General features: G+C 50.2%; 1 protein-coding gene across 1 annotated transcript in view; it reads right to left on the reverse strand.

The window, feature by feature from the left end:
• SYDE1 (synapse defective Rho GTPase homolog 1) overlaps window positions 1-27,125 on the reverse strand; it is a 142,032-nt gene that overhangs the window by 37,781 nt on the left and 77,126 nt on the right. Inside the window, exons 5-7 of the mRNA XM_069231653.1 lie at window positions 13,625-13,751; window positions 12,781-12,956; window positions 2,521-2,752 (exon numbers count right to left, since the gene is read on the reverse strand). Of these exons, the coding sequence (XP_069087754.1) occupies window positions 2,521-2,752; window positions 12,781-12,956; window positions 13,625-13,751 (535 nt within the window). The remainder of the gene's footprint in view (window positions 1-2,520; window positions 2,753-12,780; window positions 12,957-13,624; window positions 13,752-27,125) is intronic.

Below are 27,125 nucleotides of genomic sequence, written 5' to 3' on the forward strand. Positions count from 1 at the left end.
AGCTCAAGCCCAGGAAGGCAGAACAAAGGATTTCCTTTGGGAGAGGGGTGTTACACCCTCTCCCATTGGAAACAGTTGTTACAGGCTTGGGAGGGGTAGCCTCCGCAAGCCACTGGAAATGCTTTGGTGCCCTCCTTGCATAATCCAGTCTACACTGGTACAGGGACCCCCAGTCCCTGCTCTGGCGCGAAACTTGTCAAAGGAAAGGGGAGTGCCCACTCCGCTGTCCATCACCACCCATGGGGTGGTGCTCAGAGCTCCTCCCAGAGGGTCCCTGGGCTTTGCCATCATGGATTCCAAGTTGGCAAGAAACTCTGGGAGTATCTGAGTGGCCAGTGCCAGCAGGTGATGTCAGAGCCCTCCCCCGATAGGTGTTTACCTGTTTAGCTGCCCACTCCCACTTTCAGGGCTATTTAGGGTCTGTCTCTTGGGTGGTTCTTCAGATTCGGATTGCAAGACTCCAGCAGGAATCCTCTGCATCCTTTACTTCATCTTCTCACTGAAGAAACTTCACCCTGGACCCTCCAGGAACCCTACAAAGAAGCAAAGACAACTTCTGCAGCATTGTATCTTCAGCTCCTGCCAGCAATTGCAACTGTTTCCGGGTCGTGCATCCTCAGAGGACAGCCTGTCTTCAGCCTGCACCAGAAGAACAAACAAATCTCTCTTGGAGTGAGGAAGTCACTCCCCTGGTTCAACAGGCACCCCTCTGTAACGACGACCGGCTGCGTGGGTCCCCTCTCCTGATGAGTTGCGTGGATCCTGCATCATGGGTGGTGGAATGAAGTGGTCCCAATGGTCCTGACGTCCTACTGTCCAACTTTGGTGAAGGCAAGAGCTTGCCTCCCCACGCAGGACGGTAGCCCCCGTGCACTGCCTGTTTTGCAGTTGCCAAGGCTTGCTGGCATTGTTCCACGAAGTTCTTCAAGCACCGTGCAGCTCTGGCCCCCAGCACTCTATCCTGCAACGCCCATCTTCCTGTGTGGTTCTCCGGCGGCGTGGGATCTGGCGGCGTGGGATCCTTTCTTGTAGTGCTGCATGGGCCTCCTTTTGCACCTCCTTTTGCACCTCCTTTGTCCCCATGCTGTGGGACTCCTGTGCACGCTACCTGGCCTTCCGTGGACTCTGAGTTGCTGAGAGCCCCCTCTGACTCCCCCTCCTGGGCGGAGTCCTCCAGGCCACTCCTGGTCCCGGGTAGCACCATTTTCAGCTAACTGCAAGCTTTGTGTGTGCCAAGGCTTGTTAGCGGAATCCAGCAACACAAATCAGACTGCAATCTTCCATCCAGTGTGGGACATCATCTGCTCCAACCAGGAACCCGCGTCCGTCTTCTTGGGTGCGGTACTGACTGTTGTTCTTCACTGGTGGTTCTTCTTTTGCACCTTCATCCAGGTTAGCAGGGGCTCCTGTTCTCCTTGGACTCTTCTGTGCTTCTTGGACTTGGTCCCCTTCTTCCACAGGTTTTCAGGGCCAGGAATACACTTTTGGTGTCTTGCAGCTCTTCTGGTTCTTGCATTATCTTCTTTCTCGTGTTCTTGTGTGTTCTAGGAAAGTTACTGTGATTTACTCCTGCTTTCCTGGGCTCCAGGGTGGGTTCTATTACTTACCTTTGGTGTTTTCTAATACTCCCAGCACCCCTATACACACTACGCTTGCCTAGGTGGGAAACCAACATTAGCATTCCCACTTTCTTAGTATATGGTTTGTGTTCCCTTAGGCCCATTTCTGACTATTGTGATTTGTACTATTTGTACTGTTTTCTAACTGTTTTTACACCTGTTTTTGCATACTAGTGTATATAATTACTTACCTCCTACGGAAGTATAGTCTGTATTGTATTTTTGGCATTTGTGTCACCAAAATAAAGTACCTTTATGTTTGTAACACTGAGTATTTTTTTCATGTGTTTGAGTACTGTGTGACTACAGTGGTATTGCATGAGCTTTGCATGTCTCCTAGATAAGCCTTGGCTGCTCAGCTACAGCTACCCCTAGAGAATCTGGATTCTAGGTACTGCCTACATTTCACTAATAAGGGATAACTGTACCTGCGATAAGGTGTAAGTATCTTAGGTACCCACTACATACCAGCCCAGCCTCCTACAAAGGCTGACTACGGTGGACTCAACACACGTTACAGGTGCCTATGATTCTATAAAATGGTCAAGATGGCTGTACTCTTTGGTCAATGCCTAAAGATCTTGTATCTCCCTTTCTAAAGTGTGCCTGGAATGCCCTTGTGCTTTGAGAAGAATTGAAGCCATTAGTTCCCATGCAGTCTATTTGGGATACATCAAGCTGTGATTCTCTCATAATAATTTCAAAACGTCTTCTGTGCCTCACTATGTTCTTACAAATGAGCTTATATATTCTTGCTGATGTGATGAGATCGCTGACACTTTTGAAATGCTAACCCTTTATTTCTTCCACATCTTTCAGGCAACATTTTGTATCGGATTTGGATCAATTTACCCATCAAAGGCACAGGCTTCAAACCATGCTTCCTATTCCCTATACTCACTTGGCCAGACCTGCAGCAGGTAGTGCAGCACCTCAATGTGTCTCTTGAAGTCCACAGCGCTGGCGATTTCCCCACAGTGCGCATAGCTCTGGTAGCCCTGCCTCAGAGGGTCCTGGTTTTGAGTCAGCAGAACTGGCCCAAAACACACAGCAATGTTTTGGGCATTCATGCGATTGTAGTCACGGTAAGAGGCTACTATACTCAGGTGGTTGAGCAACATGGTCAGAGTGGCCTGGGGAAAAAGCAGAGTAGTGTCAGATTAGGGACCCAGAGGTGTCCAGGTACGTTCTATAGTCAGAATCTTTATGGCTTCATTATAAACTGCAGAAATTTCACCTAGAGAGAGGAAGTGGTGGGGGAAGGAGAAGAGGCTTGGGGACAGCAGAGAGAGATATAGTGCTAAAAAATTATTACACCACATGAGAAACAGACACTTGCAAAGTCAATGGTTCTGGCTTTTGTAATAGTAAAACTTTTACCAAGCTTCGCTAACACACACAGTACATAGGTATACCATGAGCAGCAACAGTGAACTTCACACACACAGAAGGGGTACAGCAAATGCAGCAACAACATAAGCTTCCTCGCTCACGCAGAGCACGTAAAGAACAGCCAGCAGCACTCACGCTTCCCTCTCATACTCAGAACAGGTAGCATGGGAGGAACAAGTATCCCTTATGCAGCCAGAACAAGTACAGTACTATAGTGCAGGCTTCCCACGCATACACACAATAGTTACAGTGTAGACAGAAACAGTACAAGCTTCCCTCTCAAACACACACACGTTAAGACATACTTCCCTGATGCACACAGAGAACAGGTACAATATTGTAGCAGCAGCAGCACAGGCTTCCTTCACCTACTACCGAACAGGTAAAGCCTCACTGCAGAAATGCAAGCTTCTCTCACATACACAGAAGAGTGATAATGTGGGAGGAAGCAGTGCAAGATTCCCTCAGACTCAAGGAACATATACAACACCAGATGCAGCTGTGCAGTCTTCCATACACAGGGAGCAGGTGCAGAACGTACAGCAGTTTCTCTTAATAACAGAAAACAGTTCCTTCACAATCAGAAGCATGGCAAGTGGCAAGTGTCACTTGTCTTTCAGTATTGCTGAGTTCTCATATTGGATGACTTCTAAGTGTAAAAACAATTGGACAAGTGGAAGAAAATAGTCTTTTTGCATGTTTCCCCTCAACTTTTTGCCCCCATTTGGAATATTTGCTCCTGATTTTTCGACTCTGAGAGAGCACTGATGCCTGCAATCCAGTCCTCAGTGACAGTATTCAGTCCATTTACAAAACCTATGTTGAACTGGGTGTCCCCAACTGGCACGTACTGAGTTACTTATAAAATCCCTAGCATATGGTACACAGGTACCAAGGGCATGTAAGGCAGAGTGTCCACACAAGGCTGCAACACTTGTTGTGCCACCCTGTGCATGACAAAGTGAAAACATGGCTCCCAGACTGCCACTACAGACTAGAAAGAGCGTCAAACTGCAATTTCGATTTTGCCATTGCCATTAGTGACAAAGTCCCCAAGTCCCTTATTAGTATCTCTCCAAGGAAGGCCTTGCAAGCCCTATGGCAAGGAGCTGGGTATTATTACGCAACACATATAGTTTCATATATATGTCCTAGCAGCAAAACCCTAAAAGTTGTGGATTTGCTGAGGACTGTTAATAGCCCCATTGGCTAACACAGTGTTACCGGCTGGCATCCCAGCTTGCTAACAACTGAATGTGACTACCTAACTGGGTACTGTAAGGTATCAAATTTATCATTGTGTTAAATGCAACTTGATGGCCAAGTCAACATTTATGTCACTTTTAAGGTTAAGCAACTTTTAGAAAATTGCCACTCTGTGCCCCTGCTATTCCAGTGGCCTAAGGCCCTGCAACACAGATGGTTTTCTGTCCACCTGGGAAGATGTGAATGACTCCCAGGATCAGGAACAAAGGCAGTTGCCGCAGAATGAGGTTTCACCTCCTCCCCCAGAGTGACCACGTGGCAGGTTAGCCCAAAAGGCGAGCTTCAAATGGGAAGCCACCTTTGAAGGGCAAAGTCGAAGCATCCTTTGAGCATATTTTGCCTGCATCCCTCAGCATCAGGACCACTCGGTTGATGCCTGTGGCGGTTGTCCTGTGAAGTTTGGATCTTGCCTTAAAACACTGTGGTGGCCAGGTAACTGTCCAAAGTGTCCACCCTGGCCCCCTAGACTCCTCTCCAAGTTGGTCACCCAAGGCTGGAAAAGCAGAACTGTTTCAAACTTTTCAAAAGTTTCTAAAGTTTTTATTGACCAATGCTTCTTTGCTGTCGCATTTAAAAGTGATAATATCTTCTAAAATCTATATCCTCAGAACCCTCAGGTAGATTTTGTTCATCAACATCTCTAAAAAATAAATAAAAAAAATATATATTTTTATAAATTGGTGTCTTTTCTTTTGTGTGTCATTGCTTTCCTATTTTGTTATTTGGTGCTGTTTAATGCTTTACACATAGTTCCTTTGCCAAGCCTTACTGCTCACACCCACAATGACCAGGGGTTCAGTTTAAGGTTAAGCAAATGAGTCTGACTGGACCCAAGGCTATATTTGTGAGTATCATGCATGATAAGTCCCCACAGCCATAGAGCATACTCAAATTCTCACAACAAGGTAGCAGGAGATCAGAAGAATGTTGGGGTGTAGCAAGAGAGATATAACCTGCAGAAAATGGAGGTTAGGTTACCACAGCATACATTAGCAGGAGTGCTTCAATTAGAGTACTGTTTCTAGGTCATAATGCATTTTCTGGAATTCAGTGCTTAATTTCTGTTAGTGTTTCCCAAGGTTTAGCAGAGGATGGGCCAAATTCCCTAATCCTTAGTAGGCCCTGGGGACCCTATCCCCCACAGCCTTTTTTGTATTCAAATGGAGGGGGCCATGTGTCCCCACCTCCCCAAGCCTTATTAGGCCCTGGAGACTCAATCTCCCAGGGTTGTGTTTTAAATAAAGGGCAGGGGGATGCGTAGCCTCCCTCCCCAAGGCTGGTAATGCCCTGGGGATCCGATCCCCCAGGGACACTCCTTAAAATAAAGGAAAGGCGGCCACACAACCACCTACCCAAGCAGTTATCGGCCTCACGGACCCTATCCCCAGAGAGCCGCACTATGAAAGATGGGTGCACTGGTGCCCACCCAGGGCAACCACAATACATTTGCTGGGGGCTGCGAAGGAAGCTTCAGGGTCCCCACAGCCCCAGCCGGCTCCCCCTATTCAGGGGGAGCCAGCATTGCTCTTACCTGCAGGGAGCAGCTACTTATGCTGCTCCCTCCAAGTGGGAAGAATATTTTGATCTGGCAGGAGCATTTTTAAAGCTCCCGCCCAATGGCAGCAGACTTTGTGTCGGGCCTTGGGGAGGAGAGGTTGTGCTGTCGCCACCCTGCCCCCTTATGTTAGTCCTCTGTCCTGAAGATATAAAAAGAAAACAAAGTCAATAAGGCCCTCATTACGACCCTGGTGGTCTGCGGTAATTTGGGGAAAGGTACTGTCAACAGGCTGGCAGTACCTTTTCCCACATTTTGACATTGGCCGTTTGGCTCAAGCCAAACCGCCAATGTACCACTCGGTCCGCCAGGGTGGTAACAGCCGCTAGGCTGGAGACTTCGGTCTCCAGCCAGGCGGCAGTCACAATCCCACCCTTGGGATTATGACCCCGCCTACCACCATGGTTTTCGTGCCAAGCATACTGCCATGGCGGTAGGCAATATCAGTGCCAGGGAATTCCTTCCCTCGCATGGATAGGGATCTCCCCCGCCGCCCTCCCCGGCCCAGAGCTCTCCCCCACCCTCCCTCTCCTGCCCCCGCACATTTACACACCCACACACGCACACATACGCACTCATACACACATGCATTCCCACATCCACCCACGCATGCACACATACATACCCACACACCACAAAACACACCAACATACACTGTCACTCACATTCAGTCATTCACGCACTCATTCAACGCAACTCACACCCGCATGCACGCATACAAAAACAGACACACTCACCCCCACACGTGCACACACCACCCCCACTCACTCCTGTCGGAGAACCCTACTTACCTGCTTGCAGGGGGTCCTCTGGCAGGAGACGGGAAGCGGCGCTGCTGACAGCGTCCACCAGCAAAACACGCCAGGCCATATCATTGCTCATGATAGGGTCAGCGTTTTTTTTTTTTGAATGGCGCTGCTGCTGGCAGCAGCGCCACCTTACCGCCATCCGCCACCATGACCGTCGACGGAGTACTGCCAGCCTTCTGGCAGTATTCTGTCTACGGTCATAATGCGGTTGGCGGCTGGTAGCCACAGCGACGGTATGTTGGCGTCCGTCCCCGTGGCAGTAAGCGGCATTTACCGCCAATGTTGTAATGAGGGCCTAAGTCCTATAATGGCTGCCAGCAACTTTTTTCTCATGTTGTTGGCAACCAATCAGAGCGCTCACTCCCGCTGAAGTGAGATGGCCCAAGAGAAAAAAGGCCCCCTGTTCTAATCAAAATGCTCTATTTTTTAAAATTGGATATGAGGGACTCTTCATCCAGATAGCTCTAGTTTTTTTTAACCTTAATATCTCAAAAACTACTGAACTGATGTACACTAAACCACAAAAAGCACAACCTGCACAACCTGTGTACCAAGATCTAGCGTCCTGCCACTTTTGGTGTAATTCCGTTCAACAGTTTTTGATGTAGCCATTCTTAAAAAGGTCTATCGAAAATGCATAGGGATTTAGCATTTTGGGACACATCCTCTCCTTTTTTTCCTCAGCCCCCACTTGAAGGATCATTACAAAACTTTCTATGCACAAACTAGTCACAAAGTAGCACTTTCTTAGAACGTTTTGTGGAGATTCATCAAACGGGGCCAAAGTTATTAGCAACCCAAAAAATGTGTTTCCTATAGAGCAGCTGACTTAACTTTAACTACCTTGTGGCGACTGCCACTGGATTATTTATAAAAACAAAAGCATTGAAATTTGTACACAAAGCTGCAGTTCCACTAGTCATTACTAGGTGTCATTCACAAGTCAAATGCAAATGCATTGATATTCATGAACGTGCAGTTCCACAAGTCATTACTAGGTGTTCTTCGTACGTCAAAACAAAAAAGCACTGAAATTCTTACATCAAGCCACAGTTTCACAAGTTGTTACTAGGTGTCTATCACAAGTCAAATGCATTGATATTCTCTTGTGAAAATGCATTTCCACCAACCATTACTAGGTGTCCTTCACAGGTCAAATGAAAAATTTCAAAAACTTACATCAAGCAGCAGTTCCACTAGTTATTAGGTGTCCCATCAAAAAGTAGAATGCAAAAGCATTGTATTTGTTTCATGAAGCTTCAGTTCCACTAAGCGTTACTAGGTGTCTCTCAAGTCAAATGCAAATGTATTGGTATTCTTTTGTGAAGGTGCAGCTCCATAAGTCATTACTTGGTGTCTGACAGAAGTCAAATGAAAATTGAAATTCTTACATCAAGCAGCATTTCCCCTCCTCACTGCTAGATGTCCTACATAAGTCAATTGCAAAAGTACTGACATTCTTACATAAAGCTGCAGTTCTATAAATCATTCCTAGGTGTCCTTCATGAGTCAACTGCAAAATCACTGAAATATTTTCATGAAGCTACAGGTCCACTTGGTGTTAATATAGGACCAGCTCAAGTTAGAGGCAACTGCTTCAAATAACCTGTACAAAGCTGAGGGGATGTGACTTTAGTATATAAATCTGCATACACACTTTGGCTATTTTAACGATTTGTACTTGGTTTCCATAGGAATAATTATTTGCCAAAGCTGTTTCATACAATGAGTCCGCATTACAAATTTCTATACATTTCTTGATTTAAAAGTGGTTTTTGATCACATCCTATAGTTTATACTAACTTGAAGTCACTGGTAAGTAAAAGTGCAATTAGTTTATGTTGGCTGTTTAAGTTTTGGTGGGTTTACGCTTTGTCTTTGATTTGAGTGGAGTGTTTTCTGCATACCGACAGTGCTCTTACAACACTCAAATAGGGGAGATGCGGTACTACCAGCAGTTACTAGAGGGCTTTCCCAAGTGAGATACAAGTGGTTGAAACATCAGTCACAATCCTGTGGTGGGTGTGGCTTCAACTTAAAAACCTTAATATACACCTTGACTAGTCTAATGACGTGCTTATTTTCAGTAGCATAAATAATTATACCAAAGCTAATGTATAGTAAGGAATGAGCATTGTAATGTGCAATACATATCTTGAGGGTTATGAGAACAGTTGAAGTAACCCTATCACACAAGGGGACTTTCAGTCATTGGGAAGTGCAAGTATCTAACAATTTCCATTTTTGGAGAACTATTTTTTAGGTTTCATTTGTACATATGCAAGGGAAAAATTCAGTCACTCAAAGTGCAAGCATCCAATGGCTAGAATGGCTTGGGGTTGATTGGAAGCCCCTATATATTTATGTACTTTTTAATGAAATGTATAGATAAACAAAAGGCTGGCAAGAAAGCGAAAAATGTATTTAGGCCATACCTAACAAGAGAAGGAGTAAAGAGTGAGGTATACCCCATGCAAAAGTAGGCAGAACGAGAGCTGCTGATGCAGAGGAGGGAGACAGGATGAAAGGAGGGTGAGGAGAAACTGCTGGTAAGAAAAGAGCTGTTGGTAGGTGGAGAGAGCAGTGAGGGGCAAGAGAGAGAATGGCTAAGAATCAGTCAGACAGAACAAGCATTGGCAAAGTCAATTTCTCGCCTTTTTGCAGATATGGTTCAACATCAGCAGAAAAAAAGTGACAGTGGGATGATGTGCTCACATCATTATGAGCTGGGGGTGGAAGAGGGAGCAATATGGAACATGCAGTGGGGCGTTTCTGAGCGAATGCTGCACACAACTGAGAAAGCAGGACATCACGTACTCTAATGGAGTGGATGTGCCACAACATGGAACAGTGTGATTACATCTCATGAAGGATTTAAGAGCAAGTAATGAAGTCATATCAATGATCTATCAGCAGAAATGGCATATGGAATAACTGACAGATGTGATGTCATATGGTCGATCTGACATCAGTGATATCACACAAGAAAACTAGCATCAGAGTTACGAAATAACAAATTATGAAATGTTGATGTAACCTGAGAAAACCAACTGTCAATGCTGAGGTCATGGGAGCCAATTAAAAAATTAGCGCTCTCAGGCACGGAAGCTGACATCAGTGACGTTACATCAGGGCAAATTTGCAAGTAATGTCAAAAACGGAAACTAAAAAGCCAGAACCACATGGGGAAATTAAACTTGTGATCCACATGAGGGCTGATAGTGTGATACTGCATAAGGCAACTGGCAGTGATGAAGCCATCCAAAAAGAAAATAATTCCATGAGAACAATAACAGTTGTGATCCTAGTGAAGATTTTTACATTGGTATCACATACGAAAACCAACAGCAGTAATGTAACATGGCATGAAGATGTGTTCGAGGAAACTGTGATCAACGATGTAACATCAGGTAACTGCCAGCTGTGCTGTCACATTGGAGAACTAAGAAGTGTAAATCAAAGTCACACAAGGAAAGTGACAGCAGAGCTATAATTCTAGGGACAGTGCAGTGTGGTGTCCTGTACAGAAACTGAGAAAAGGGAGGTTATAGCTGTGATATCGCATGACCAGACCGGGACACTTTTAAGGGAAGGACTTTGAAGAGAAGCACATTCTTGTTATAGAAATCTGATGTCTCATGTTTTTTAGTAACCAGGTTTGTAAGAAAGTTAACAGATACCATGCTAGCAGTTAACACACAACTACCAATTTACCCCACCAGATGATATGCTGGGACCTGCCAGGAATCACCTAGAGACAGGACAATACTTAAACAAATCTGCAAATCTACAATGATTACGGACTGCTTCTTGGGTTAGATGGGATGCCGAGCGGCAAAACTGTACCTGTGTGTTTCTTTATCGCAGTTATGGTCGTCCTGGTACTTTTAGATATTTGCTTCCAAACGCTTTTCATGTCAACCCAGATATCTGCATAAGCTAGAGAGGAGTTCGCAACAGATTTGCATCTGGCTGCTTACAAGTCCAGTGCGTTGCTGTCCCACACGCTCATACAGTAAATTATACAGACACTGGGCTGTACCTCACAGCTGCTGTCAGCAAACAATAGACAGCAGCGTCGAAGAACTTCAGGACACCACCTCAAGTCGCTCACACTGTCTCTGCTGTTTGAAACTCTGCCTCTTATCTTTATTTATATACCCTGTGCATGGTGTGGGTCAGTTGCCGAATTGTCATTCTAAGAATTTGTGCTGCCCAAGCACAGCATGACTGAAATTTAAATGTTTAAAAACTTGCTATGATACTTCCAGTGTTGGCCGAGTCGCTGTACTTTTTTTAGGGTCGAGCCTGCGTTGCATGCGCTCGCGCATACGTATCGCAGCAAGACACTTTAGTATTTAGAAAAGGGCTCGGAGCCCTGTCAACTTCACGTCAGTGTTTTTTATTGGTTGGTGGGCTTGCCTAATAAAATCTGCTTGCTTTCATTAGTCGAAGGCACGCATAGGTCACGCCTTTTCTAGCCCTCCTCGAGCACAGCGACCAAGTACAGAAAACATGCGAGGCTCGCTGTTTTCCATCGGGCTTGTGGACTTCTTTTTCTCAAATTTACGATCGCGATCTCGCTTGGCAGAAGTCGAGCGCTTTACATAGTTGATTTCACTTTTTCGGGTTATGTACATAAATGCACTTTTACCCGATAGGTGAAAAGTCGGGTTAGGAGTTTACAACGCGATCAGCTCGAACATGAGCAAACGCGAGACCCGTTGCATTGTAAATGCTTGTTTTGTTTGTTGTGGGGAGGAAGCACAAAGGGAGGGTGGGTGTAGGAGAGAGGGATCACCAGATATGGGCAGCAACACAGAGAACGGGGCACCAATTAAGATCAATCTGTGCTTGGCCCATGCGCCACAGAAAGAAATTTAAGGGGCAATTGGCCTGCGCTGGTCAATTTGGAGGCAGCAAAATAGAGTGACATTGAAGCTAACAAACTGTAAGCAATGGCCAGATTCCAAGCTTCTAATAGTAAACAATGTCTCACAAGCAACAGCGCATGCGCTGTTGGAGGCTTGCCTTAAAAAAAAGGAAGGGGGAGCACCAACTGATGAAGGGAGACACACGGGAAAAGACAAGGTCTGAGATTTAAAAAACATACAATGAACACTAATCCAGGACACACCAGCATGTGTACCATTGTGTCCTCTGCTGCCTCAAGCAGGAACTGCCAAGCAACCAAGAGGGGGGCTTGAGGGTAGCTGAGGGTCTGCCAAAATAACCATACTGTAGTTCAGAAGGTGAATGAGCACAAAATATGCATTTAGGTTTTGTTTTTATCTTGTCACTTGCAAAGACAGAGGTCACATTTAAGCTATGTCTTCTGGCCAATTGCTGCTTAATATTTTTGCTGTTTACTTTTCTTTCTTTTCTTTCACAAAGTGAAAGTGTAGGCTGGGCCTACAAAGACAGAGGTCACGTTTAGGCTATGTCTTCTGACCAACCGCTGCTTAATATTTTTGCTGTTTACTTTTCTTTCTTTTCTTTCACAAAGTAAGAAGATTCTGAAAAGTGAACTATACGTCAGTCCTGCATAAACGGAGTGTGAAAGGAAAGGCTGTTGGATGTCAATGTTTTTTCTTACACACAGCCGAATTTAAATGCCCGACAATGGACTGTTGAAATAAGTAAGAATATTTCAGCTGTTAGGAAAGCACAAATTAAACACTTCTTTGTAACTCTGAAGAGTGATAGAAAAAAACATTTTTATACAATAAAAACAAATCAGTACACTACTTGGTGATGCAAAATTGATAAATATTCGCTGGAATCCTTATCTATCGTTTGTGCCCCCACATAGTTTTATCAGGAAAATTGCATGTCTGTGCACATTTTTTTGGCAAATTAAATGGAAATTGGGCTGCCTGTGATTGATAGCCTGCTATCACACCATGCTTTAATAATCTATTTGCAGCAGTGTACTCCAAAGTGCATCACCAACTACATAACACACACTTAGCACTCTCCTGCTGAACGAAGTGGCTCATTTGCTATTGTTGTTTTCTGTGTGATGCTTGGACTTTTCACAATCTCTATGACTTCAGTGATGTACATCAAAGCCAGTACCCCCAGTCTGAAAATTGTTCCAGCAGGACTGCAACAGACTCAGCCCAAGGCCCAATCTTACCCTCTCAATCTCTGGCAGGCAGTTCAGCAGCCCAACCGTCTCCTCCAGGAGCCACACCTCTTGATCCAGCCCTCTTCCCTTAGGTGGACGCCTCGACATGGCTTGCAGCACCACTTCATAAAGGGTCTTCGTGATGAGTGGGGTGGGAAGCTCACGCAGATAGTCCTTCAGGATGCCTGTGGAAATCAGACGTCAGACATCCATATTGTCATTCATTAATTTGCAAGTATGGGGCCAACGGCTGTAAGACACTGGGCTACAGAAATATAACTTTCCGAGTAACCACTTTTAATCTGCTCTCTGTAGTAGATTTGGCAGTTTTCTACTCTGAACTGGAACCTGCACTGACGTAAATAGTCATCGACTTCTAGGGCTTAATGATAACATTTGACGCCTGGAGCAAAGATGGTATTTGAATCCAGTGCTTAATTTGTACATAAAAACGTGCCGTGCCCAAAGCGCTCATTTAAAACATACGGCTGCTGCAATGCGACACCGAATACTGAGGCAGCGTAATCCTAAAGCTTTCTCTGTTCTCTTTAATCTGTTTACAGCCACTCCCTTCCCCTTCAGCTCACTCTTGCAGCTTCTGCTTCCTACCTTTATGATGTTTTTTTCTTCCTTCGCCTTCCCTGTATGTCTTTTGCTCACAGTAAATGTCTGAGGCATAAAAATAAGTGCCGGTACCCCGCACCGGAAACCACCGGCTCACAGTAACTACTGCTTAAATCGTTCCATCTTCTGGACAAGATATTGTTTTAGCAGGACATTAATTTAATTGTTTAAATTCAAACCCCATAACAGGATCTGCTTGCGCATATTTTAGGCCTGGTGACGGACTCACCTGTGACGACATTGATGTCCGGGTACAGGTCCTCAGACAACGTCACTGCACTACTGTCCTTTTCAAAAGCATCGCGCAGCTCCTTCTTCACAGCAGCCGAGCCACACAAGCGGTATAAACCGACGACCTAGGCAAAATAAACCCTGTGAATGAGCTGCATACGAGCAAATGACATTAAATTGCAGTAAAGTGTAGGTTTTGATGCCGGTACCACCAATAAATACTGCGTCACAGACGTCGGCAATTCATGGACAGACCAGACAGGTAGCATGTTCTAAACAGATTTATAGCTTGTTTTTTACCGAATCTTAGTTTCATAACAGTGTTGCAATTTATCACAAGATTTATATTCTCATTATTAGTCAGCTTCTTGGAGGAAAAAACATTAATAAGACCTGAAGAGTCGCCCCTCGAATTATAAAAGCCACAGGAGTCTCACTGGCTGATGTTCATATCACTTTTTGGTATGGAAGTACTGATTTACTTGGAGGAAATGTACACATTTTTCTTGACCTTTCTAGTCTGTTGAATCAATTTAACCAATTCCATTTCAATTCCACTTTCAGGCCGTATTGGATACCTGCACATTTTTTTTAAATCAGAGGGAGAATACCTGCACTTCTGGTGCAATATTATTAACTGGAGAGTATTACACACTTCTCAGAAATAAGCCGGTAGTCTGGTATAGGGTACTCGCACTTCCATTTTGTTTTATTTCAACCACTGAAAACGCACAAATGAGACCACCGAAGTAAACATTAGCACATGTTCTTCTTCCAACACGAAGTGCCAGAGCTCACCCACCTTCTTTCTGTCCATTAGCCTCAACGGTGCTCTGGCCTAAAGACTGCAGGCTGTGGCTTTCACTGCTTCTGGGAGCACAGGTAAATGGAAATGATTTATATTTACTTGCGTGTAATTTTATTTTAGCATAAGCCAAGCACTTGCATTGGGTTTAGGAAAGAGGCTTTCAGTCTATGATCACGGAAGCAGCCCTGCCAAGTATAACGCATCTCGGGTTACACTAACGCTTTTCGAATGAAGATCGGCATCTCCACAAGGTCTGGCGTTTATCACGCAAATCAAAGGAGTGTCTCAGCTGATGGCATGTTCTGTGAGCGTTAGCGCCCGTTGCAAGCCGCACTCTCTGGCTGTTGGGGAAGAGATGTTCAGTTAGTACTTGCTCCTTATTGAGCAGTTATTTTAATGCATAGAAGGTACCGTCTCTTTAATCCTTATGGAGCATTGCTGCAGAAACGAGACCCGGCTGGACATAACTTACAAAAGTCGTCAGATTAGTTAATTACTGGTTTGTCACCTGGATTCCGTCTGCACACGCAGGGGGTGGACTGCTGCTCTTTTGATGTTCACGAGTTTCCTGCACATACGATGATGAACTGAATGCACATAGCTCTTTTTAACAGGATCCGGGTTTCAAGGCGCCTTGGTTCTCTTTATACTTCACCCGACACCAGGCAGCTTCCATGGAATAAGCTTCCACAGGCAGCGGGTCTTTAAGTCTAGAAAGCCAATGGATTTAGAGTTCAGCTGAATTGGGGAGGGCAGGCGTGAGTGGGGGTGTGGCTCAGAAGCCGAAGCAGCAAAAGTGTGCCCCATTCCAACAGCCAGACTGCTAGGTGAGAGTGTGTACTGCAGAGAGGGGTCTAAGCAAGGGCCAGGTGGGAGAGAAATGTTGGGGCAGCCCCCACGGTCTTCACATTCTCACAACAGAGCATAGCTTTTAAATCAGCTGAAGCCCAGCTTCAGAGCTATTATTGCCTCTAAAAGTACACTGGCCGCAAGTCGGTCTGAAGGATCCCACAGACCTGCAGGTTTCATGTGGGTGTATTTTAAATTATGCTTTCTTGGCTGGTTCTAAAAGACTCGAGTTCCGGATGTTTTTATTTGACTCACAATAATTTTTAGTTTACCATGTCTGCCATTGCCAAGCGGTCACATTATGTCAAGTTCTACTGCACTATATAGGCAGTTATAAGGCACTTTTATACCACTTTTGACCAGTAAAGCAATTGCTGTGCCAAGTCTTTGCATATAAACAACACATTTCAAGCTGATCTAAAGCATCACTGTCAATACATTCCAATCTAGGTTTTTCTTTGCATTCTGGCACTTGTTGGTCTATTTAGTCCAATATAAACCCAGGACTTAAAGTGCTAGATTGCAAACAAACAGTAGTTGTTGACGAACTCGCCCTCATGAAATAAAAAAAACTTAAGAGCCGATAGGCTGAAAGTGATTGTTCCTATAAAGTTTTAAGTTTTCTTCACTTTATGTAAAAAAAAAAAAAAAAAATCCTCCAATTAAGTGGTGGGACCAGTCAGTGAGTTGAGTGTGTCTGCTGCTATATACAGGAATTGAAAGTTCACATATTCAAATCAGATATAAGGCCAGCTCAGCCTTATATCCTTTCAAGGTCTGTAAAATTAAATTTTGTAATAGTAACATCTTTTCATTTCAGTACTTTCAATGGCATGAGTGTGGTGTGATGCTCTAAAACACACACATTGCCATTATTATTCTATTCCTAATAATAGATGGCAAAATGTTTTTTTTACAATATTTATATTATTCTCTCAAACGTTACTTGCTAAACTTGTCAACTGTTAACAGGAATGTCATGGACCTGTCCACTTTGCAAGACCAAAATTCTGCAGTTAATGTTGTTCTCGCTGGCAAATTACTTCCAAACCTTGAGTGTTAGTGGCTCAAAATTAAACTGAGAAATTCCATTTAGATGACTTGCACTTTGTTTATTCTGTTCCCACAAACATTTCCAGAAAAGTAATTGCAGAACTTGTGAATAGGTAGTGACCTAGCATAAGCACGTCAGGTTACCTGCATCACTTTTATGGCTATTTTTACACACCTACAATAGCAAAACAGCGTAATTCATGTAAATGACTAAAATGCATTGATGCAATTTCTTCGACAGCGAAAAAGTGTTGCACATAAAGAATTGAAATGTCACAAATAAGCACACAAAAATCATGGAAATGTCACACATATGGAAGCTGACAACTTGGCAGGTATGCTGAAGATGGACTTAAATTGTGAGGTTCTGCGTTTCCATCTCCCCCAAAGCAGCTGCCAAGAAAAATAGTGGTGTGAAAAACCCTTGATTCGGCAATCTGATCACAGCTGCTGGCACACCAAACCATAAATCACTGCATTAATTGTACTAATGGTAAGCCTAAAGTTGAACCCTAAAACAAGACTATAGGTAAACTCAACCATTAACTTTAACCCTGCTCTTCACATGGACTACACCAAACTCTAAGCTTAACCCCTAAAACGTAACTGTAACACTAAGGGCCTGATTCAAGGTTTGGCAATGGGTACCTGAGGTACTTAAACCTTATGCCAGGTCTAGGTATCCCCTATTAGAGAAGTGTAGGCAGTGTCTAGAAGCCAGGCTCTCTAGAGGTAGCTGTTGATGAGCAGCCAAGGCTTATCTTGGAGACATGCAAAGCTCATGCAAAACCACTGTAGTCACACAGCACTTACACACACGAAAGAAAACACTCAGTTGTACAAAAATAAAGGTACTTTATTTATGGCCACACGATATCACAAAATACTAGCAGGGCAACCCTCCAATAGGCAGTAAGTAATACACTAATTATATACACTAGTAAACAGCAATAGGCATAGAAAAGGTTAGAAAACCGTGCAAATACAGTTAGACAATAGTTACCCTAGTGGGAGTCCAAACCATATACTAACAAAATGGAATGCGAACATTGAACGCCAACCTAGGTAAGTGGAATGTGTAGAGGGGAGCTGGAAGTACTACAAAACCACAAAAGTAAGTAACACAGTACCCCCAGCGACCAGGAAAGCAGGAGTAAATCACTGAAATGTCCCCAAACCACCCAAAAGGAAGGAAAAGAAGAAAAGAAGACACCCAGACAAGACTGCAAGAAACCAGCTGTGGATTCCTAGAGAGGATGGCCTGTGGAGAGAGGGGACCAAGTCTAAGAGTCACAGTGGAGTTCAGGAGGCATAGGAGCTACTACTCACCCAGCTGTACTTGCAGGAGTTGGTCAACGGTGATGAAGATCAGCTCAGCACTGCAGTCCTGCAGCTGGAGAAGAGTTCCTGAGGGATGCAGAAGATGTCCCACGCTGGAATGAAGATTGCAGGCGGGTGTCGGTGCAGGAATTCCACCAACAAGCCTTGGCAAAGGCAAATTCATGGTCAGTGAAAAAGTGGAGCTGCCGGGTACCAGCAAGGCCCAGGAGGACTCAACCCAGGAGGGTGAGTCAGAGGGGGGCCCTCGGTGACACAGAGAGCCCACAGGAGCAGAGGTAGCACCCCAAAGGACACAGACGTCTAAGAAGGAGCACATGCAGCACTACAGAAAGGGATCCCACGTAGCAGGAGAACCACGCAGAGGGCTGTGCGTCACAGGAAGGGGTTCTGAGAGCTGGAGCTTCACATTGCCTGAAGATCCCTTGGAAGAGATGCAAACAAGCCTTGGCAGCGGTAAGAGACATGGTGCACGGGGGTACTGTCCTGTGTGGGAAGGCAAAAGCTTACTTCCACCAAAGTTGGACAGCTGGCAGAGAGGGCCAACAGGACTACATCAGACCACAACCCGTGATGCAGGATCCACGCAGCTCAGGATGAGAGGAGATCCACGCAGCCGGTCGTCGTTGCAGTAGGTGCCTGCAGATGCAGGGAGTGACTCCCTCACTTTAAGGGAGATTCCTTCTTGCTTCTTGGTTAAGACTGAAGACTTGCCACCCTCAGAGGGTGCATAGTTGGGGAAATGTTACAGTTGCTGGAAGGAACCGGAGAAACAATGTTGCAGAGCAGAGTCATCTTTGTAGCTTCAGATTATAGGTTCCTGTGATGTCCATTTGCAGTTCCAGTGGTCAGAAGTCAAAGTAAACATTGCAGAGGAGTCCTGCAGGAGTCTTGAACATCGAATCTGAGGACCCACGAAAGAGAGAGACCCTAAATAGCCCTGAAGGGGGGATTGGTCACCTAGCCAGGTGACCACCTATCAGGAGGGGACTCGGACGTCACTGCATGGCCTGGCCAATCAGATGGTCTCTGTCAACCTTGGATTCAAGATGGAAGAACCCAGGGACCCTATGGAGGAGCTCTGGGCACCACCCCTGGGGTGGTGAAGGACAGGGGAGTGGTCACTCTCCTTTCCATTGTCCAGTTTCGCACCAGAGCAGGGACTGGGGGGGGTGGGGGAGTCCCTGAATCGGTGTGCACTGGTTTATGCACGGAGGGCATAAAATGTGCCCTTCAAAGCATACCAGTTGCTTGGGAAGGCTACCCCTCCCAAGCTAGTCCGACCTATTTCCAAAGGGAGAGGTATTTCCTCCCTCTCCCAATGAAATCCTTTGTTACGCCTTCCTGATCAGATCAAGCAGCAGGAGGGCAGAAACCTGCCTGAGGGGTGGCAGCAGCTTGGGCTGCCGGGAAAACCCTGTAAGACTAATGATAGCAATGCTGAGGGCCCTCTAAAGAGCCCACAGAGTGCATGGAATCATACTTCCAATACTTGCAACAGTATTGGGGTATAATTCTGACATGTTTGATACCAAACATGGCCAGGTTCGGAGTTACCATTATGTAGCTGGACACAGGTAGTGATCTATGTCCAGTACACAAGTAAAATGGCGTCCTGAACTCACAAAGTCCAGGAAAATGGAGCTGGAGTTCGCAGGGGCACCTCTGCTAGTGCAGGGGTGCCCTCACACACAGGTACCTGCACAGGTACCTGCACCCTGCCCTCTGAGCTGAGAGGGCCTACCATAGGGGTGACATACAGTGACCTGGTGCAGTGACCTGTAGTGAAAACAGGTGCATGCACCCGTTTCACGCAGACTGCAATGGTAGGCCTGCAGAACACTTTGCACGGGCTCCCTATGGGTGGCAGAATAACTTCTGCAGCCCATAGGGATCCCCTGGTACCTCAACATCCTGGGTACCATATACTAGGGACACACATGGGGGAACCAGTATGCCAAATGTGGGAAGAAAAATGTACAGTTACCAAAATTTACAGGAGAGAGCATAATTACTGGGGTCATGGTTGGCAGGATCCCAGGGAACACAATCAAACACACTGACAAACAGGCAAAAACTGGGGGTAACCAAGCTAGAAAGAGGCTACTTTCCTACAGGTTACTCAGTCACAAACGTGACGGATGTCCTGTCCGCCGTAGCACAATCTCCATAGGCTATTATGGGATTGTAATACAGTGCACAGGAAAATTGTGACTAAGTAACCCCCTCCGCCAAATTCTAAATCAAGCCCTAAATCTAACCTTAATCATAACTCTATCCCTTATTCTACCCTTAAACCTACCCTTCATGCTAAGTACAAGTCATTTCAATGGAGTAGAGTCCTGGTGGTGGGATGCAGAGTTTATCAGGAACAATATATAACAAGCATTGGCACAGCCAATAGGCCTAATCTACGAGAGAGCTTTTGACTTTTTCAATGTATTTAATCCAAGCTGTACAGCAACGCAGCTAAAGTGCAGCAAGGCTATTTAAAAAAAAAATTGCTATGGTACAAGCCAGCGCTGGCCACGCCCTAGTGCTTAATTTTTTTATTGCTAGTGGGATAGGAGTCAATATGGGGGCACCAAGGACAACAGAGGACGTGTGAAAAAGTGCAATGATGGAGTAAGCATTGGCGCATCACAGCACTTTTTTTTTTCTTTATCACAGGATGGAATGCAACACAAAGGAAGGAGGAGGAATTGGGTGCGGAAAGCAACACAGAGGGAGAGAGGAGGAGTTAGTGTGCAAAACAGACAACAGGGAGTGGAAGGGAGGGGCTAGGAGCAAGCACACCAACAATGGAAGGGGGAAAAGAGTCAAGCTGATGGACAATGAGGGCAGAAGGTAGTGAGGTAAGCAGCAACACAGATACAAACAACACAGATGAGGGAGGGCCAGGGCAAGGGACACAGATCAAGGAAGGCAGGCAGGTGCAAATGACACAGACAAAGCAGGGATGGTGGAGGACATGAGACATGGACCCCTTTGGTCCTCCAGGTGATCGGTGGCAAGCAACCAGATGGGTAGAGGGCAGGGGCAAGCGACATGGATGAGGCAGGGAGAGTGGGGGCAAGCAACACAGACGGGGAGGTAGGGGTGTCAAGCAACAGACGGGGGTGTAGGGTGGGTGGCAAGCAACAGACTGGGAGGGAGGGTGGGTTCAAGGAACCAACAGGTAGGGAGGGTCGAGGCAAGCAACAGACGGGGATGGAGGGTGGGGGGCAAGCAACTCAGAAGGGGGAGGGAGGGTGAAGGCTAGTGACATGGACAAGCGAAGGAGTGCAGGGGGTAAGCAACATGGATGGAGAAGGGCAGGGCGGGGGCCCAGCAACACAGACAAGGGAGGATGGATATGCCAAGCGACACGGATGAAGGGAGGAAGGGGGAGGCAAAGTGACAGAAAAAAGTAATGCTAGTGTTGGCCAAGCGACATGGAAAAAGCAAGGGAGGGTGAGGCAAGCGACACAGAGGAAGGAGGGCAGGCAGGGCAAGCAACACCGAGGAGGGAGGGAGGGAAAAAGTAACAGTCATGCAACAGGAGGCAGGGGCAAGTGACATGGATGCAGGAGGGTGGGGCAAGAGACACAGATGAGGGAGGGCGGGCGGGGCAAGAGCCATGAACGATGGAAGGGGAAAGAGACACAAACGAGGGAGGGTGGAAGGGGAAAGAGACACAACTAGGGAGGGTGGAAGGGGAAGACACAAACAAGGGAGGGTGGAAGGGGAAGACACAAATGAGGGAGGGTGGAAGGGGAAAGAGACACAAAGGAGGGAGGGTGGAAGGGGAAGAGACACAAACAAGGGAGGGTGGAAGGATAAAAAGACACGAGGGAGGGTAGAAGGGGAAAGAGACATGAACGAGAGAGGGTGGGCGGGGCAAGAGAGACAAGGGTGGGTGGGCGGGCGGGGCAAGAGACAGACGAGGGAGGGTGGGCGGGGCAAGAGACACCAACGAGGGAGGGTGGGCGGTGTGGGAAACACGGACGAGGGAGGGTGGGCAGGTCGAGAGCCACACGGACGGGGAAGGGCGGGCAGGGCAAGAGCCACTGATATGGGAGGGCGGGCGGGACAAGAGCCACGGATATGGGAGGGCGGGCGGGACAAGAGCCACGGATATGGGAGGGCGGGCGGGACAAGAGCCACGGATATGGGAGGGCGGGCGGGACAAGAGCCACGGAAAAGGGAGGGCGGGCGGGACAAGAGCCACGGATATGGGAGGGCGGGCGGGTCAAGAGCCACGGATATGGGAGGGTGGGTGGGTCAAGAGCCACGGATATGGGAGGGCGGGCGGGTCAAGAGCCACGGATATGGGACGGCGGGTCAAGAGCCACGGATATGGGAGGGGGGGTTGGGACAAGAGCCATGGACATGTGAGGGCAGTTGGGCCACGAGCCACGGACATGGCAGGGCGGGTGGGCCACGAGCCACGGACATGGCAGGGCGGGTGGGCCACGAGCCACGGATATAGGTGGACGGGTGGTGCAAGAGGCACTGATAAGGGAGGGCGGGTGGGGCAAGAGGCACGCGATATGGGAGGGCGGATATGGGAGGGCGGTGGGGCAAGAGGCACGCGATATGGGAGGGCGGATATGGGAGGGCGGGTGGGGCAAGATGCTCGCGATATGGGAGGGCGGGTGGGGCAAGATGCTCGCGATATGGGAGGGCGGGTGGGGCAAGATGCTCGCGATATGGGAGGGCGGGTGGGGCAAGATGCTCGCGATATGGGAGGGCGGGTGGGGCAAGAGGCTCGCGATATGGGAGGGCGGGTGGGGCAAGAGGCATGCGATATGGGAGGGCGGGTGGGACAAGAGGCACGCGATATGGGAGGGCGGGTGGGACAAGAGGCACGCGATATGGGAGGGCGGGTGGGACAAGAGGCACGCGATATGGGAGGGCGGGTGGGACAAGAGGCACGCGATATGGGAGGGCGGATATGGGAGGGCGGTGGGGCAAGAGGCACGTGATATGGAAGGGCGGATATGGGAAGGCGGGTGGGGCAAGAGACTCGCGATATGGGAGGGCGGGTGGGGCAAGAGACTCGCGATATGGGAGGGCGGGTGGGGCAAGAGACTCGCGATATGGGAGGGCGGGTGGGGCAAGAGGCTCGCGATATGGGAGGGCGGGTGGGGCAAGAGGCTCGCGATATGGGAGGGCGGGTGGGGCAAGAGGCACGCGATATGGGAGGGCGGGTGGGGCAAGAGGCACGCGATATGGGAGGGCGGGTGGGGCAAGAGGCACGCGATATGGGAGGGCGGGTGGGGCAAGAGGCACGCGATATGGGAGGGCGGGTGGGGCAAGAGGCACGCGATATGGGAGGGCGGGTGGGGCAAGAGGCACGCGATATGGGAGGGCGGGTGGGGGCAAGAGGCACGCGATATGGGAGGGCGGTGGGGCAAGAGGCACGCAATATGGGAGGGCGGGTGGGGCAAGAGGCACGCGATATGGGAGGGCGGGTGGGGACAAGAGGCACGCGATATGGGAGGGCAGGTGGGGACAAGAGGCACGCGATATGGGAGGGCAGGTGGGGACAAGAGGCACGCGATATGGGAGGGCGGATATGGGAGGGCGGGTGGCTCAAGAGGCTCGCGATATGGGAGGGCGGTTGGGGCAAGAGGCTCGCGATATGGGAGGGCGGGTGGGACAAGGGGCACGCGATACAGGAGGGCGGGTGGGTCAAGTGGCACGCCATGCAGGTGGGTCAAGAGGCACGCGATACGGGAGGGCGGGTGGGTCAAGAGGCACGGATATGGGAGGGTGGGTGGATCAAGAGGCACGGATATGGGAGGGTGGGTATGGCAAGAGGCACATATATGGGAGGGTGGGTGGGGCAAGAGGCACGGATATGGGAGGGCGGGCGGGGCAAGAGGCACGGATATGGGAGGGCCGGCGGGGCAAGAGGCACGGATATGGGAGGGCGGGTGGGGCAAGAGGCACGGATATGGGAGGGCGGGTGGGGCAAGAGGCACGGATATGGGAGGGCGGGTGGGGCAAGAGGCACGGATATGGGAGGGCGGGTGGGGCAAGAGGCACGGATATGGGAGGGCGGGTGGGGCAAGAGGCACGGATATGGGAGGGCGTGCGGGACAAGAGCCACGGAAAAGGGAGGGCGGGCGGGACAAGAGCCACGGAAAAGGGAGGGCGGGCGGGACAAGAGCCACGGAAAAGGGAGGGCGGGCGGGACAAGAGCCACGGAAAAGGGAGGGCGGGCGGGACAAGAGCCACGGAAAAGGAAGGGCGGGCGGGACAAGAGCCACGGAAATGGGATGGCGGGCGGGACAAGAGCCACGGATATGGGAGGGCAGGCGGGACAAGAGCCACGGATATGGGAGGGCGGGCGGGACAAGAGCCACGGATATGGGAGGGCGGGCGGGACAAGAGCCACGGATATGGGAGGGGAGGCGGGTCAAGAGCCACGGATATGGGAGGGCGGGCGGGTCAAGAGCCAAGGATATGGGAGGGCGGGCGGGTCAAGAGCCACGGATATGGGAGGGCGGGCGGGTCAAGAGCCACGGATATGGGAGGGTGGGCGGGTCAAGAGCCACGGATATGGGAGGGTGGGCGGGTCAAGAGCCACGGATATGGGAGGGTGGGCGGGTCAAGAGCCACGGATATGGGAGGGTGGGCGGGTCAAGAGCCACGGATATGGGAGGGTGGGCGGGTCAAGAGCCACGGATATGGGAGGGGGGGTTGGGACAAGAGCCACGGACATGTGAGGGCAGGTGGGCCACGGACATGGGAGGATGGGTGGGCCACGAGCCACAGACATGGGAAGACGGGTGGGCCACGAGCCACAGACATGGGAGGGCAGGTGGGCCACGAGTCACGGATATAGGTGGACGGGTGGTGCAAGAGGCACTGATAAGGGAGGGCGGGTGGGGCAAGAGGTACGCGATATGGGAGAGCGGTGGGGCAAGAGGCACGCGATATGGGAGGGCAGATATGGGAAGACGGTGGTGCAAGAGGCTCGCAATATGGGAGGGCGGGTGGGGCCAGAGGCTCGCGATATGGGAGTGCGGGTGGGGCAAGAGGCACGCGATATGGAAGGGCGGGTGGGGCAAGAGGCAAGCGATACGGGAGGGCTGGTGGGGCAAGAGGCACGCGATACGGGAGGGCGGGTGGGGCAAGAGGCACGCGATACGGGAGGGCGGGTGGGGCAAGAGGCACGCGATACGGGAGGGCGGGCGGGGCAAGAGGCACGGATATGGGAGGCCGGGCGGGACAAGAGCCACGGATATGGGAGGGCGGGCGGGACAAGAGCCACGGATATGGGAGGGCGGGCGGGTCAAGAGCCACAGATATGGGAGGGCGGGCGGGTCAAGAGCCACTGATATGGGAGGGCGGGCGGGTCAAGGGCCACGGTTATGGGAGGGCGAGCGGGTCAAGAGCCATGGATATGGGAGGGGGGGTTGGGACAAGAGCCACGGACATGTGAGGGCAGGTGGGCCACGAGCCATGGACATGGCAGGGCGGGTGGGCCACGGATATAGGTGGACGGGTGGTGCAAGAGGCACTGATAAGGGAGGGCGGGTGGGGCAAGAGGCACGCGATATGGGAGGGCGGGTGGGGCAAGAGGCATGCGATATGGGAGGGCGGGTGGGGCAAGAGGCACGCGATAAGGGAGGGCGGGTGGGGCAAGAGGCACGCGATATGGGAGGGCGGGTGGGACAAGAGGCACGCGATATGGGAGGGCGGGTGGGACAAGAGGCACGCGATATGGGAGGGTGGATATGGGAGGGCGGTGGGGCAAGAGGCACGCGATATGGGAGGGCGGATATTGGAGGGTGGGTGGAGCAAGAGGCTCGCGATATGGGAGGGTGGGTGGGGCAAGAGGCTCGCGATATGGGAGGGCAGGTGGGGCAAGAGGCACGCGATATGGGAGTGCGGGTGGGACAAGAGGCACGCGATATGGGAGGGCGGGTGGGACAAGAGGCACGCGATATGGGAGGGCGGGTGGGACAAGAGGCACGCGATATGGGAGGGCGGGTGGGGCAAGAGGCACGCGATATGGGAGGGCGGGTGGGGCAAGAGGCACGCGATATGGGAGGGCGGGTGGGGAAAGAGGCACCCGATATGGGAGGGCGGGTGGGGCAAGAGGCACGCGATATGGGAGGGCAGGTGGGGACAAGAGGCACGCGATATGGGAGGGCGGTTGGGACAAGAGGCACTCGATATGGGAGGGTGGATATGGGAGGGCGGGTGGGGCAAGAGGCTCGGGATATGGGAGGGCGGGTGGGACAAGAGGCATGCGATACGGGAGGGCGGGTGGGTCAAGAGGCACGCGATACGGGAGGGCGGGTGGGTCAAGAGGCACGGATATGGGAGGGGGCAGGTGGGGCAAGAGGCACGGATATGGGAGGGCGGGCGGAGCAAGAGGCACGCGATATGGGAGGGCGGGCGGAGCAAGAGGCACGCGATATGGGAGGGCGGGCGGGGCAAGAGGCATTGATATGGGAGGGCGGGCGGGGCAAGAGGCACTGATATGGGAGGGCGGGCGGGGCAAGAGGCACTGATATGGGCGGGCGGGGCAAGAGGCACACGATACGGGATGGCGGGCGGGACAAGAGGCAGACGATATGGGAGGGCGGGTGGGACAAGAGGCACACAATACGGGAGGGCGGGTGGGACAAGAGGCACGCGATACGGGAGGGCGGGTGGGTCAAGAGCCACGGATATGGGAGGGTGGGCGGGTCAAGAGCCACGGATATGGGAGGGTGGGCGGGTCAAGAGCCACGGATATGGGAGGGGGGTTGGGACAAGAGCCACGGACATGTGAGGGCAGGTGGGCCACGGACATGGGAGGATGGGTGGGCCACGAGCCACAGACATGGGAAGACTGGTGGGCCACGAGCCACGGACATGGGAGGGCAGGTGGGCCACGAGTCACGGATATAGTTGGACGGGTGGTGCAAGAGGCACTGATAAGGGAGGGCGGGTGGAGCAAGAGGCAAGCGATATGGGAGGGCGGTGGGGCAAGAGGCACGCGATATGGGAGGGCAGATATGGGAGGGCGGGTGGGGCAAGAGGCTCGCGATATGGGAGGGCGGGTGGGACAAGAGCCACGGAAAAGGGAGGGCGGGCAGGACAAGAGCCACGGATATGGGAGGGCAGGCGGGACAAGAGCCACGGATATGGGAGGGTGGGTGGGACAAGAGCCACGGGTATGGGAGGGTGGGTGGGTCAAGAGCCACGGATATGGGAGGGCGGGCGGGTCAAGGGCCACGGGTATGGGAGGGGGGGTTGGGACAAGAGCCACGGACATGTGAGGGCAGGTGGGCCACGAGCCACGGACATGGCAGGGCGGGTGGGCCACAAGCCACGGATATAGGTGGATGGGTGGTGCAAGAGGCACTGATAAGGGAGGGCGGGTGGGGCAAGAGGCACGCGATATGGGAGGGCGGGTGGGGCAAGAGGCACGCGATATGGGAGGGCGGGTGGGGCAAGAGGCACG

The sequence above is a fragment of the Pleurodeles waltl genome, chromosome 4_2 (assembly GCF_031143425.1).
Source record: "Pleurodeles waltl isolate 20211129_DDA chromosome 4_2, aPleWal1.hap1.20221129, whole genome shotgun sequence".
NCBI classification, from domain to species: domain Eukaryota; kingdom Metazoa; phylum Chordata; class Amphibia; order Caudata; family Salamandridae; genus Pleurodeles; species Pleurodeles waltl.